Genomic DNA, 15266 nt, shown 5'->3' with positions numbered 1-15266 from the left:
TTTTTCTTCCTGAAGGGATATCATACCATATCACAAACCCTCACTTTGAAGAAGAAGACAAAAAAAAAAGAGTCACAAAGATTGCGACCTTCTGTGACCGTAACACTGACCCGGAAGTGTTTCTACCTTCTTTCCCCGCTCCTAGTCAGAGCAGCCAACCTCAGATATTTCCTACACACCTTGATTTAAAGGATAAATTCAGTGATTTTGGACCTATATATAATCTGTCTCCTACATACCTGCAGTACTTGGACCCACAGGGAATATACAGGTACTACAGAGACGATATATATATAGGTCCAAAATCGCTGAACTTATCCTTGAACCGGTCCAAACAGTGTTCACTCTGAACATTTTGAGTCTGCCTGGAGCACTGGATTGGGTTTGCGAGTCTTGAACCACTGAAACAGTCACTGCTCCACTGCTTTCCCCGCGCCAGACAGGCTCAATCGATACAAGAGCCCCTGTTTATCCAGCTTAGCCTCAGACGCCGATGTAGGGTTTTATTTGACCAATCTTCCTCTGACAGAACCTGGGGAACACTAGAACCCTAAACCAGCGTCTACTGATAAACAGAACTTTACCCTTTACCTTCAAACACAGGGCTTGTATTCCCCAAAACATGACGAAACAAAAGTAAAGAATCTCATTCATGGGTGCTACCAAATGCAGCTATGCTTACAGGACAATGGGCATGATTAAAGTTTGTATTTAAAGGGTTGGATTATACAACACCAACAACCATGAGAACAAATGTTTGATGACAAGGAATTAGTTTACAGAGAAGAAGGCTTTTTGGTTTGTTGATTACAGCATCATTCTCAAACTTTCATTCTGATGAGCTAAATAGAGTTACAAAGTAAAGCACGTACAAACACATTCCTTCTTAATCACACTTTCATTCATCTTTTAACCAAGATTACAAAACAGTCAGAGAAGTAAGGGGTTATCTTACCAACATCTACTGTGTTAAAACCTATTTGACACATTTATTACTCAACCATAAGGGCAAAAGAGAGTGACAGAGCCTACTTCAAATAGACACTGTCAACAGTGGTAATAGGTTGAACTTGGTGATGAGAATTAGAGCCACAGGCCTCGAGGAAAGCCCGGGGCGATATTTTCCTTTATACCCAAAGTAAGCTCAGAGAACGGGGAGACGCTGACTTCAGTGGAAGCACTGATTGTTATGAAGCTAACTGACGCTAACCACCTTCACCCCCCAGCAGTTGTCTTGGTTTCCCTCCTGTTAAAAAATCAGAAATCACAGAGTCTATAAAACAAACTCAAGGCTTAGCAGTGGTTCATTTTTACTCGTAAAAGCGCTGGGAGAGAGGGAGGGGGGGGGGGGGGGGGGCGACATGTATTTCTTCACAGTAGTGTTACAATATAGCACAGTTATGTTCTAGTTGGAGCGTAGCTGCGGCACGATAAAGCCACAATGTAAAGCAGGGCTCGGGTGATTGACAACCAGCTGTATCACAATGGAAGGGAAGGCCGAGTTGCAACGGGGAGGACAAGCATATTTAAAAAAAAAAAACGACAACAAAAAGTAAAAGAAGGCTAATTTAAACTTTTTTTTTTTCCTTCTAACCGACAAAGACACTAACAGCATCGTTTTTTTTTTTTTAAAGATAAAACACAGCAACAGACAATAACAACGTGGGTGGGCTTTCTAAGAGGGTTGATCATTTGTTTTTGTTTTTTCTTTAAAAAGAAGTCACTTGTGGTGCTTGGATACATTCAATGCCCAGCTATCCTTCTGCTTTGTATTATTTAGTCTAAACGCGTGTGATATGGTTTGTGTAACACAGGCAGATGACGAGAAGGTTTAATGTAATATTAGCTCTGTTAGCTGCCTCTCCGACAAGTAGATATGCTCGTCCTCCCTGGCTGATGCTGTGTGTCTGTTGGTTAGTTTGAATGTATGTGTGTGTGTCTGTTTGTGTCACTTGGTGTCTGTGTGTGCACAAGCTTGTGAGTCCAAGTGCTTGCTTTAGCTGCCTGTTCTCTCTCTCTCTCTCTCTTTGTCTTTCTCTACATGCACACGCACCATCCACAGCCACGCACAGGAAATGAAACGGCGGCGGCGATCGGCAGGCGCCCGGGTTGATTGCCTAGCAAAAGCACTAGAGGGCAGAGTGTGCTCGCGTGGCACAACAGAGGAACATCATTTGTTTTGTTGTGATGTTCACAGTTTAAACAGAGAAGGGAGCGTAGACAGCGAGGAACGAGTCTCTAGAGAGAGGGTGGGAAAGATGGGAGGAGAGAGGGAAGGAGGATGAGAGGGAGAGAGATAAAGTGAACAGAGTGAGAGAGAGTGAGGGAGACAGATTTGTGTGGTGTGTGTGTGTGTGTGTGTGTGTGTGTTTGGGAGGGGGGGCATAAATCTAAAGGAGGAAATGGGAGCATTGAGAGTGCTTTCTACTCCCTTCAGCTCCTCACATAGTCGAAAGATCTGAAGCACTGAGCTGGGTGGCGCTGCAGAAACGGGATGGCACACACAAACACAAACACACACAAATAAATCGCTGTCTTGAGAACAAGTCTTCCTTCCCCTTCATCAGTCCGTGGTGTTCAATCAGCCCGTGTTGAAGCACTGACTCAAAGCACTGTGTAGAAGGAGGCTGGTTTCAAACATCGGAACACAAGAAATGGTATAATTTCATTTCATGGAGAAAACGGGAAACTAATGGAAACACACCTCTTAATCTCTATAAGGGATTTTCATTAATATGCACTGGATATAATGATCTCTCTCTCCATCACATGGACACACACACACACACACACACACACTCACACACACAAATCATAAGACAAGAACTCATTTATAACCTTGCTCATGTTTTACAAATCAAAAACATGCCAGTCACCAGTCCATGTCATGTCTTCCTTTTTGTTTTGATTTTCTCAGGTTTTAACATTTCTCCCGCTTATGTTTAGTCTATCCAGTAAAAACTATGATCCCCAGTTTCCCCGTTGGCTATTGGCTGGGGAAAAACTCTTCCATCCAACCATCGCTCGAGTCCAGCTCCGCCCCCGAGCCATCGCCCAGTCCGAAGGCTCCTCCACCTGAGGGCCCGCCCCCATATCCATAGGATGACATGTCCTGATTGGCTGTCCTCTGATAGCCCTGTGGCTGACCCCCAACCCCAACTCCCCCTGGTCCGTAGGGCCCTCCTCCTCCTCCTCCAGCCCCGATTCCTGGACCCCCGGGGCCCGGCCCGAAGCCCCCCATCCCGGTCATGCCCTGCCCCATCACCCCCTGGTTCATCCCCTGGTTCATGACCATGGGCCGGGGTTGGTTGGTCCTGGGCTGACCGCCCATGTGAGGGCCCATTATTGGGCCGCCCATACCCGCTGCCGGGTTGCCCACTCTGGGGTCCATTCCCTGGCTCATCGCCTGTCCCGGGCCCTGAAAGTGTTGCTTGGCCATGCGTGGGGGTTGACCCGGCTGCATCCCGTAGCCCTGGGCGGAGCTAAACCCCACCATGTCCCCTCCCCCTCCTCCTGTAGTCCTTCCGACTCCTCCCCCCATGGCCTGGAGGCTCTGTCCTTGCTGCTGCGGCCAGCCACCCCCTCCCATTCCACCGCCTCCTCCTCCTGCTCCCAGCATGCTTTGCAGTCTCTGTGCCTGGGCTTTGGCGTTGGGCGGGCCTTTGAGGGCTTGCTGGGACATCGAGTTCATTAACATCCCCTGTCCTCCATACCCTCCTGCTCCACCACCTCCGGTTCCTCCAGGCATACCCCCAACCCCGGGGCCTGCGCCTGCCTGCCTGGGGGGCCCGGCAGCTGGGTTGTGCTGGGGTGGAAGACCCATGGGGGCCTGGACGCTTTGGCTCTGGTGCTGTTGCTGGTGGATCATTTGGCTCATGGAGGGGTTGAGGCCGTACAGGGATCCCTGGTTGGACCCCTGGCTGCCGTAGGGGAGGCCCATGTCGGGTTGGGGTCCCACTGAGCCCCCCTGCGCCTGAACAGAACCCATCTGCACCATCTGCTGCTGGTTCTGTTGTTGCTGCTGCTGCTGCTGCTGTAGGAGGCGGGCGGCGCGGATGTTCTGGAGAACCTGGCTCCTGGACGCCAGCTCCTGGGGAGTACCTGCAGGAGAGGAATGAGAGATCAGGAGTTTGAGTGAGAGAAAAGACAGAGAAAGGAGGAAGAAAGCCAGTCAGGGGAGAGACATCAGAGGAACAGCAAATAGAAAGAGAAAAGAGCAAGGAGGAGAATTGTATAGGTTATATAGGTAAGGGTTTTGGAGTTTATATACATCCACTTAGATTAGATCACCACATTGGCACAAAAAGACTCATCTAATTAGTCAGTGTTGAGGGAAAGACTTATATTCAGTGACAACCTGTTTACTTTGGAAAAGCATCCACCCCTCCCAATTTGTTCAAATCCTACTGCGCCAAAATAAAACTAAACTCTAAGCGCCCACACCTCAGTTCCGCACCTTTTTCTATTAGGAACTTGGTGGCGACAGGGCTGAGGAGGCATGCTAGCGTGGAAATGGTTCTAAATCCCCTAATAAACCCACTTCTGACACCATTCCACTAATCCCTCACCTCACAGCCAGCACTAGAACTGTAACTGAGAGTCAGAACGGAGAGGATCACACCCTCCAGACTCACTCCGGAGTAACTGGAGAGTGAGCAGAGTTGCAGGTAATGCAACACTACATATTAGTGTTGAATATATGAATACTGCGCACACATCTATTGCATATATCACCGCATATAAATATAATGAGCATGGGTGTGTTCTGCAGGCAACAACATGAGCAAAATTATTGCTTTTGCAGTTAAAATTAATTGAACCGTTGTCTCAAGTGAAAGCTAAGGTTGATTGTGAATCAAGGTACAAATAAATGGCAGAGTAAACTTGATACAGGATAACAAACAAGTCTTCTACAGGCAGCTGAACTAACAGGTATTTCTAAGCCAGAGTTTCATGCTGATGCCCCCCTTCCGCTCCACACTATCTCTCAGACTTGCAGACAGACTCTTTGATGGCTATAAATGGCTTTCCGACTTGACTCTCCTCCTCCCTCTCTGCGTTCTCTTCATCTCTCCTCTCTCTGCTTATCTCCATCATCCTCTCACCCACTCGTCTCTTTCTTTCCCAACCTCTCCATCTACCTACCAGACCAACTACCTATTCCTCTTGTTGCCAACCCCCCCCCCCCCCCCCACCTCTCCCTCTCCTCTCCTCTCCTCTCCCTCACTCTCTCCTCTCATCCATCTCTCTGACTTCACCGGAACTCTGGGGGATCCAGGACAGACAGGTTGCCGTGGTAACAGGCAGAGCAGGAATATTCTATATTTTTCCGGAGGGAGCGAGGGAGAACGAGAGAGAGCAAGAGTGAGAGAGGAGAGAGAGAGAGAAAGAGAGAGAAAGAGGCTGAAGAGAGTATCTGAGTGCTAGCCAATATTTCTGACAGAGACAGACAGAGAGGACATGGATTGGTTCGAGGATGATGTTCAGTCAGTGGTGCTGTTTGCATACATGTTTCTACGTGTTTGTTTGTGTGTGTGTGTGTGTGTGTGTGTGTGTGTGTGTGTGTCTGATTCTATCTGTCTGTGAATATGGCAGAGCACACGCTGTAATCTGTCGTTAAATGTCTGGGCACACGATGAGGTACTAACCGGCTGCGTCTGAGAGAGCGACGGCTGTGTGTTTTTACTGCATACTTGTTGCCAATCAAGTGTGTGTGTGTGTGTGTGTGTGTGTGTGTGTGTGTGCATGATAGTGAGACAGAGGTGTGAATACGACTGTACCACTACCTACGAGCGTGTACAGGAATGCATGTATAACCTTCTGGATGTTCTGCCAATAACTATAAACTGATAAAAAAAAAACAACCATATATAAATGCGGCCATCGATAAAATCACAGCATAATTTAGGTCAGGTCTTGCCTTGTTTTTTATAAAGTCTTTTGGAGTATCCGGATTTGTGTCTTCATGGTTTGGGTGCATACTTACACATATACGTATGTGTGTGTGTGTGTGTGTGTGTGTGTGTGTGTGTGTGTGTGAGAGTGTGGACATATGTGCCAGTGTGTGTGTGTGTGTGTGTGTGTGTGTGTGTGTTCACATCTTACCTTGGTACTGATTGACTTGGGGGTATGGATTCCTCTGGCCTTGACCCATCTGTCTGGGGAGATGCTGCTGCTGTTGGAGCTACACACACACACAAATGCAAATGTTAAGAATGTGTGTAAGGTGGATATAATTCTCCACTGTGTTACATCCCTTCACATTCTGGAGATGGTGTAATTACGGGATATCTAACATATGAAGAATGGGGTCGCAGTCGACAGCAAGGATATTTTAACAATATTTCATTCACGTCATAAATTTAATTAAATATTGTTTAATATCCTCGCTGCCGAGTGCGACCCCATTCATAGAAATTCTGTATGAGGATCACGCGCCGACTGGTCTGAATCCACCGGCCCACCTACAAACTCTATGTCAAAAATGTACCAGTATGCTATGGAACAGAATGGCATGCTGTTTCATCATATGTTTTGTTCACAGTTTGGCTGCTGTCAGGATTAGATGCCCGTTTCTGCATGCTGCTCTCCCACACAAACAGTACCGTACCTGCTTAGTATTCCAATAGAAAACCAAAGGGTGTACTGAGACTCTACTGTAACCACAGTCGTGCCAGTACAGGTACAGAAACAGGTACTGGAAAAAGGTTCTCACACATACAGGCAGTCTGCACTTGTTAACAAAGTAAGTTTTCGTGCTCGGACTGCTAAATGCTGTAAATCTGGATAGCACAAGTTGTTGTTTATATAAGTGGAGGTATGATATCCATTTAACAACATACACAAAATCCCAGAAGGATCCGTTTCCTCCGAGAGTCCTGTATGTGTGTGTTTGTGTGTGTGTGTGTGTGTACACGCTCAGCCAATTAAAACCAACATAGTAGGTGGTGACTTCAGAGTTCAGAACTCTTTAACACTGGATTCCCCCACAGAGAGAGAAATAAAAAGAAAACACCACATTATCACAGCAGGTGGCATGTGGCAACGCGCACACACACACACACACGCACACACACACCCTCAGTGCAGAGATGAAAGGAAGTAGTGAAGAGGGGGCTGGTTGAGGATAATTATAGATGCGACCAAGACAACAGTAAGGAAGTGGAGAAGATGAGCTGCTCTTGTTGGAGCATACACAGACAAATACGCAGGAATGTATGAACACAAACACACAGAATCTAATTTAATGCATGACAGTGAATCACACAGGCCTACGCGTTCCTTAATCACCAAAAAAAGCAACTTTATTTGTATTTCATGTGACACACGCAGGGCCGCAGACACACACACACACACACACACACACACCCTGTCCCCTCACCTGTTCAGCCAATAGTTGCTGCTGTTGCTGTTGCTGTCTCTGCTCTCGGAGGAGCTGCTGTTTCTGCTGCTCCATCATGTGCAGCTGCACCCTCTTCTCCTGCTCCATCGCCATCATCTGTTTCATCATGGCTGCCTGCTGCTGGTTGCCTAGGTAGCCTGGAGGGGGACCTGCCCCCTGGTTGGGCCCCACACCTGAAGCCACGCCTCCCGCAGGGTGAGGAGGCGGGACGGCGCCGGGCGGCCGGGACATTCCCACTACCCCTTGTTCCTGGAGAGACAGAGAAGAAGGGACGGTTGGTTAGATAGTCTGTCAATCAAACAATCACTTAATCAATCACTTAATCGATCAAACAAGCAAACAAACAAGAACAGTCACACATGCCAATCCCAATCATGTTTGTGTGGTACACATCATAAGGGCCAAAGGGCCCATCGAAACTGATAGTCAGAACACCAACAGCAAATGCAGGTAAAGAAAAACACTCACAAGAAGAAAAGACTTCAGTATATTGATAACAGATACAACTGGAGAAGATAGGTAACAAAATATGGATTGGGCCTTCTATATCAGAGGTCTCTGGTTTAAAACCCTGATGGAAAACAGTAGGGGGCTTTAACCAACCAGGAGTCACAGTGGAGCTGAGGAACACTTTAACCAGAGCCTGGCACTAACACTGCCGGGGTTAGTTGCCCCTCACAATAAAAATGTTCGCAGTCATGGCATTGTAAAGCATACTGGAAAACAGTGTCTGCCAAATGTCACCACGTTATCCATTTGAGTTGCCATCCATTATGCTATGTATTACAGTTCAACACAGGCACGCTCAAGGTGTCTGTGAATAGAGTCAAAAGAGAGATAATGACGGCCGAAGCTGACTGCCGAAGATTCTGCTCGGCAGGCCACCCCGACTTCTCCCAACGGGGCACTGGTTGGTCCTCGGTGCATACATTATCTCCTCATTAGCATATAAAGAGCACTTCCTCCTCCACTCAGCCGTACGCTAATCTCTAATAGGATGAAATAGCCTCCTCTGGCCAATGGGAGGAGAGCGTTTACGAATCTATTAAAGGTTAGACGGCTGTATGAGAGTGGGCATCGTTTAGGACAGGCTGCAATAAGAGGGGAGAGGTTTGAGAGGAGAGAAAACGATTTGGGCCTGATGGTAACGAGTGTACGGTGGAAGATGTGCATGTACACACACAAAAACGCACACACACGCTCACACACCCCGACACACACACACAGACACACCAAGGAAAAGACAGAGTACAACAAATCACATTTAACTGGGGGGGCAAGAACGGAACAGAAAAAGCAGGATCACAGCAGTGCATAGTAGTAGCGGCTAGATCCTGAAACACAGCGCTATATTCAATATGTTTTGAAAGAGCCAAAGCCACATAATCCGTATTGAGGCTCTGCTCTTCTTAGAAAGGAGTTAGGTGGAGATAAACCTCATATACTGAAGCACAAAAAGCCCTGTGGAGCAAACACATTGGCTGCTTAAGACTAGCTCACTAGACAGCCAGACCAGACTGATCGATGTTCCGAGCTACGTGTCTCATCTCCTGTTGGCATATGCCGGATGGTAGCAGGGCAATCAAACGATGCAAGAGAGGAACCGGAGATGGAAGGAGAGGCGAGTAGTGTCAGGTGCAGGCCAGTGGGGGGCAGTGGTGATCTTCAAGCGTGCATGCATGTGTGTGTGTGTGTGTGTGTGTGTGTGTGTGCGTGTGTGTGTCTCACTGGCCTCCTCTCAGCAGATGGCTCAATCATGACGGCTCTGATCTACGATCTCTCTCGCTCCCCCACTCTCTCTACCTCTTTTCTTCCCTTCTCTCTGCCCCCCCCCTCCATCAAACTCCTCACCCCCCCTCCTTCCCCTCTCTCTGTAGACAGGGGGCCCTGAGTCATGTCCACATAATCGCAAGGGAAACGAGGGAACGAAAGAAAGATAGATTAGAAGGGAAGGAGAGAAAGTCACAGAAAGCATAAAAGGTGGTGGAGGTGGTGTGTGTGTGTGTGTGTATGTGTGGAGGTGGTGTGTGTGTGTGTGTGTGTGGAGGTGGTGTGTGTGTGGTGGAGGGGTAGCAGGTAGTTTTAGGAACAGAGAAAAGAGAAGAAGAAAAGCAAGTATAAAATTGAAGACATGAAAGGTGAAAGGTATTTGAGGGGAAAGACAAGAAAAAAAGAGCAAGTGAATTATTATTATTATTATTATTATTATTATTATTATTAGTGGTAGTAATAACAGTAGTAGCAGTAGTATTTTGGTATTATTAGTACTTAACTGAAGTGTTGGTATACTGAATTGAACGCCACACCAATAAAGCTTATTGAATTTAAATCAGGTATCCTGATAAGAATGACAGAGAAAAGAGAGAAAAAACAAGTGAAATTAATTGAGGGAAAGAGAAAAGGGAGTGTGTGCGGAGAAAAGACGGAAGGTACAAGAGCAAAAGAGGAAAAAAAAGAGGCAAGAGGAGGCAGGGAGGGAAGAGGAGAAGAGGAGAAGAGAGCAGCTATCTTGTTATGGGAGGAAAGCAGGAGGAAACCGGGAGGTGATGAGAGGGGAAAGGGCCAAAAGAGGAGGAGTAAAAGGTGGGATGGAGGGAGGAGAGGAGAGCAGGTACCCTGGCAACAGTGGCTGTGGCGAGGAGCAGATGGCGCTCGGAGGAGCGGTAATGGCTGCCGCGCCTGGTCACCCTCCACAACGCTGGGCAGACCCGAATGAGCACTACGACACACACACACACACACACACACACACACACACACACACACACACACACATCGCACGCATACAAACACACACACACTTATCCCATCCTTTTGCTTTGAGTTTCTTTGACCTCTTTCCCCTTTCTTTCTCTATTTATCAGTCCATCTTCCATTCTCTCTGTCCTCTCTGTCCTAACTAGTGAGTGTTGTTGAATAATGTAACAAAGAGCATCCGAAGTCTGTCTGTTTTCTCTTTCAGTCCCGTCGATCCAACTCTCTCTCTATCTCCCCAGCCACTCTATTCTGGCACCTTGGCCAGCTTGAGTCCCCAAACTCTGTGCCGTTCAACAGAAATGGGTCAGTGTCAAATGAGACTCAATACTTAGTTCTCTTATTCCTACTGTAGTTAGCAGCTAAGTCACAAACTGGAGTTTGAAATTGCAAAGCTAAGTCACCAACACCAGTTTGTAATTGGAAAGATAAGGCAGTAAAGAGAAGAAAAAAAAGAGAAGAGAGGAGAAGGAAAAAAATAAGAATGGGAGGGATGAAAGGAAAGGAAAGGAGAGGTGAATGTGTCATCAATTGTTCCGGAGGAAGTGTGTGCCTGTGCCTGTGTGTGTGTGTGTGTGTGTGTGTGTGTGTGTGTGTGTGTGTGTGTGTGGTGGAGGCTGTCAGCTTTATTGGGTTAGGAGGCATGGAGAGCCCAGGTGATTACATTACACATGGAGTGAGCGGAAATATGTGTGCATGTGTGTGTGTGTGCATGTGTGTGTATGTGTGAGAAAGAGAGAGAGGGAGAGAGAGAGAGAGAGAGAGAGAAAGGGATGGTGAGAGAGATTGGGTCCATTCATTTCATTCTTATGTCTTATGGAGCAGAAATATATGCCTACTATACAGTATGTGCGCATATGTAAGCAGTGTGTACGTACTGTATATGTGTGTATGTGCACAAATGTTTATCTGCATACGTTGTTATGGCCATGCACTCTCCAGCCAGGATGAAATCACCTGCTCCCATGGTGACCACACTGCAGCAAGATTAAAGGCTGCATTTTCTGCTCTGAAATAACACACACACACACACACACAGAGCCTGGGAGTGCGCACTCTCAGATATACATACACACATAACAATACATAATAATACATGCACCCGCACTCACAAACACACCCCAAGCACAGGCACAGAATAGTGCAGTACTACATACTCTGTAGTTTATGCACAAATGCATAAACAGAAACACAAGTGTGTGCGTGCACAGACACACACACACACACACACACACACACACACACACACACACACACACACACACATACACGCACACACATACACGCACACACACACACACACACACAAAGCCTGTAAGAGCGGTGGCGCCTGGCAGCAGAGCGCTGGGTGTCTGTGTGCTTTCCAGAGTGGCTCACATCTGTCACCCACTTCTGTGAGAGAGAGAGAGGAGGGCGTGCGAAGGGGAGGAGAGTAGGAGCAGCAAAAGAGGAGGAGGAAAGAGGGAGCAAAGGATGGAGGGATGGAAAGAGAGTGATCGGACTTCTGGATGCTTCATTAGATCCTACAGTAGCAATCAGAGGGAGAGACCGAACCCAATGTGCTAATCTAAAGTACGTTTGCCCAAATTTCTTCTCTGCAGTTTCTGATTCTGCGTCCAGGCTGCTAGCAAACACACTGCTGCAAATCAGAGCTAACAGGCTGCTAGCTGGAGGCTTGGGGTGTGGATGCACGGCGTGTGGTAAAAGTGCACCCTAAAAACCTGGGGTTTGGCTGGTGTCAGGATGGGCATCCGGTCACCTGAAGGTCACATGCTCGATCACTATCACAGCCAGGGCCCATCAATGTCAGAGTGTCCTTGAGCATGAAGCTGGTTGACTTTGCACTCTGACCTCTCTGGTGATGCTTGAACCCTCGGGGCAAATGTATGTGTTTATCTGGGGGGAAGCTCAATTCTAAATGACACTGGCAGTAATGTCATGATTGGATGCTTCAAAATGACCCCCCAAAAATGAGTTGCTAGCTGGACTGGTGCTCTTGCATATGGATGGATGGATGGGTGGATGATAGATGGATGGGTAGATAGATAGATAGATAGATAGATAGATAGATAGATAGATAACATCAGGATGCACAGAAATTGTACTCACATTCTTATCGGATCTTCAAAACCAGATTTGAATGATGATTGATTTGATTTATAATATGATTTGAATTCTGTGTAGTACAATACATAGACGAGCAATGTCGGATTTTACTTTTTCTCAAAGTCTGCATTATTTGTTCTGGTTTTAATTATGCATTTTACTTATTTTTGCTACCACAAAAGTGTGTCTGTGTAAAACAAAGTAATCGCGGTTGTCAGTGGTTTCATCCACAACGCAGAACTTTGGTGCAGCCTGCGTCCATATGTATGCAAAAGACCCGGGGTAGATCCACCTGCCTGGGGCTGCTCTCTGATGCTGGCAGGGCTGCTCCTTGTTTGCAGTGCTTGACGACAAAAGGACACAGCTTTTTCATATTCAGCAACAGAACGTCAGGCCCGACACACACTCTATTCTTCAAGTGGATCTTTGACTTCATGTGATCGTTGACAGTATATTTGCATTTCCAGTCGACACTGTGCTGACAAAATCTGCTAAAGAGTTGATTGTCTGATTTGTAAATAATTTGGGAAATGCTCTATTCTGAAATTTGAGCTGTGTTTCTCAGCTTTTTAGATCCTGTAGTTGTTTTGTTTCCTGGTAGTCACATTTTCCTCTCCTCTCGTCCTCTACAAATCATCTGTGTGCATACTGATACACACCTATGCACGTCAATACACATTCAAGCATCATTACGTAGACTTAAGAGTATCTCAGAAAAGTTTCCGCTCATACAGTGAAGGTTTATGTTATAATTCTGTTGTTAAACATGAATTCTACAATTCAGTCTGTGTTTACGGAAACTATAGGGCCCTGGCAATATTAGGAGATAGAGCGAGAGATTGGTGAAAAGTAATGCACAGATAATGACATCCTACTATAAAATGAGGAAAACTCTGTCTGGCTGCATCCATTTTGCTCCTCAATGGGTTGGCCAATCAATCTGAAACTGCACATGGGCATTGAGCATTGGCATAGGCAGGGACTGACGAAGCTGATTTTTCCATTTTCCCAAAGGTTTATGCGCATTTTTGGCAAGTCTGCGCGGAGTTGTGGCGCATGCATCCCCGGGTATGGACTAGTAATAATGACACAGATTTAAAGAAATACAGCCATGTTCTGATCACACAAAATCCAATTTTTAGAAACAATAGGAATGGAATCACAAATCCTACTGAAATGTCAGGTGTAGATAGATGTGGGTGGGTGTGTGTGTGTGTGTGTCCATACACCATGCTGCCGAAGCGTCCTTGAGCAAGACACTGAACCCCAACCAGCTCACTCATTGTATGTCGCCCTGGATCAGAGCATTAGTTAAATACTTGAAATGTAAACAGAGTGAAAAAGACAGAACAAGGGTAGAGAGGGATTATGGGTTAGCTAACGGATCCACAATCTGGTGTCCCAATGCAGATCACCAAGACACTGTGAGTACATACTTTTATCTCATCATACGCATTACGTATTGCACGCACAGTACTAATGTGAAGTTCTATCGTGTGTGAGCCTGAATTCACTTCCAAGCTAACACTCAAGACAAAAAAAACAAAACGTTTAATTCACTATTTGTCGTGTGGCGTTCTAACTCGCAGGACTAAGTCACTATAGGAGGACAACCTGCTGTACGTTTAAACACATGTTTTCAATTTCTCTCTGCTTAACGTACGAGATGTACAGTGTTTGTACTGAAGAAAAAGCAAACATGTGTTGTGTATTAAAGCACACAGTTAAACACAAGTATTATGCCGCACCTGCTGACTGGTCCGCAAAGGCACACGCACACACACAAGCACAAACACACACACACACACACACACACACAAGCACATACTGTAACCCTGAGCAGATGGTGGAGCCAGACCTCACAGTATTAAACTATCCCCATAGCGCCAAAGGTAAAGAAGACATCACATTGACACACACAAACACACTGTATGCCCGCACGCAATGCTGAAACTATGAAAGGTGAAACTATGAAGCCGGTGGTATGATTCTTAGCCACCATTTCCTTATGTGTAGAACATTCCCCCCCCCCCCACACACACACACACCCTCAAACACATACACTCTCAGGTACACACACACACACTTACTCAGTTTCTCCCTGGAGAGAGTTATATTTAAACTGCTGAAGAGGAGGCTTGCTCCCCACAGAGGTCTGTTTAATCTCTAACATCTCTCCGCTCTAAACCCTAACTGGCCTATTTCTGAATCTTGCACTGCATACACACACACACACACACACACACACACACACGCCCATGAAAACATTGTGTATGCACACACTCACACACACACACTCAGGAATGACAATACACACACATGCACACACATTAGACGTGCTGCCCACCAAATCTATATTTTTCTCAGTTAATACTAAGCAACTAACTAGCGATACTAAGCAACACGTATTGATAGGTATTACCAGCTACGTTAGGAAATTGTGAACATTTTGAAAGCGATGATCTAATCACATGACTTCCTCCCATCTAGTTTTATTTTGTAATCAATAGACTGATTACAGGAGGAAGGGAAGGAGGGTGTTGTTCTTGCAGCAACCAGCAGCAGAGTTCAGAGAGTCTGAATTAAATTTAATCGATGAAGACGATTTCAGCTTCATCAAATAGTATTGTGGCAGTACAGGGTGGTTACTATCTGTGACCGTCACCAATACCATGTACGAGCTGATACCGACCAGCCAGAATTAGTCAATCACAACACACACACACACACACACGCACCAACTCTCTCTGTCTCCATCTTCAAAAAATATATGGAGCCCTGTGTGAAGGTGACCAAGTGAAAAATGAGAGAGAAAAGGGAGGCTGAAAGGGATGGAAGAGTGAAAAGGAGAGAGAAGGTCCTATTCCTGCCGAAGTCAAAAGACACTCTCACGTCTCCAGCTCCATCAGAAGCTATGAAGAGACCATAATATCCCAAATTTAAGCATCACTCCACTAGTTATAGAATTGGTTTTAAGATTTTACTAATCACGTTTAAAAGGTGC

The 15266-nt window shown here is 46.3% G+C and overlaps 1 protein-coding gene across 1 annotated transcript; it reads right to left on the bottom strand.

The window, feature by feature from the left end:
- Positions 1-2014: 2014 nt before the first annotated feature.
- Positions 2015-9160, bottom strand: LOC139642626 (mastermind-like protein 3). The gene is made up of 4 exons (XM_071517553.1): positions 9131-9160; positions 7382-7651; positions 6106-6184; positions 2015-4101 (listed from the first exon to the last, which is right to left on the bottom strand). Exons 1-4 carry the CDS (start codon positions 9158-9160, stop codon positions 2987-2989), a joined length of 1494 nt encoding a protein of 497 aa, XP_071373654.1. The 3' UTR covers positions 2015-2986.
- Positions 9161-15266: the final 6106 nt, after the last annotated feature.

This window comes from Centroberyx affinis, unplaced genomic scaffold (assembly GCF_046629955.1).
Source record: "Centroberyx affinis isolate AG114_WGS23_722 - 3 ecotype Tasmania unplaced genomic scaffold, CSIRO-AGI_Caff_v1 ptg000501l_1, whole genome shotgun sequence".
Classification (NCBI taxonomy): Eukaryota; Metazoa; Chordata; class Actinopteri; order Beryciformes; family Berycidae; genus Centroberyx; species Centroberyx affinis.
Note: the sequence above shows the minus strand (reverse complement) of the source record. Positions and strands in the feature narration are given on the sequence as shown.

What these genes read in the sequence shown, in the direction of transcription:
- LOC139642626 (XM_071517553.1), bottom strand. Translation starts at nt 9,160, where the DNA reads ATGATTGAGCCATCTGCTGAGAGGAGGCCA. An exon ending in CATCTGCTGAGAGGAGGCCA is followed by an intron (nt 7,652 to 9,130) that starts GTGAGACACACA and finishes CTGTCTCTCCAG; the next exon opens with GAACAAGGGGTAGTGGGAAT. An exon ending in CCAAGTCAATCAGTACCAAG is followed by an intron (nt 4,102 to 6,105) that starts GTAAGATGTGAA and finishes CCTCTCCTGCAG; the next exon opens with GTACTCCCCAGGAGCTGGCG.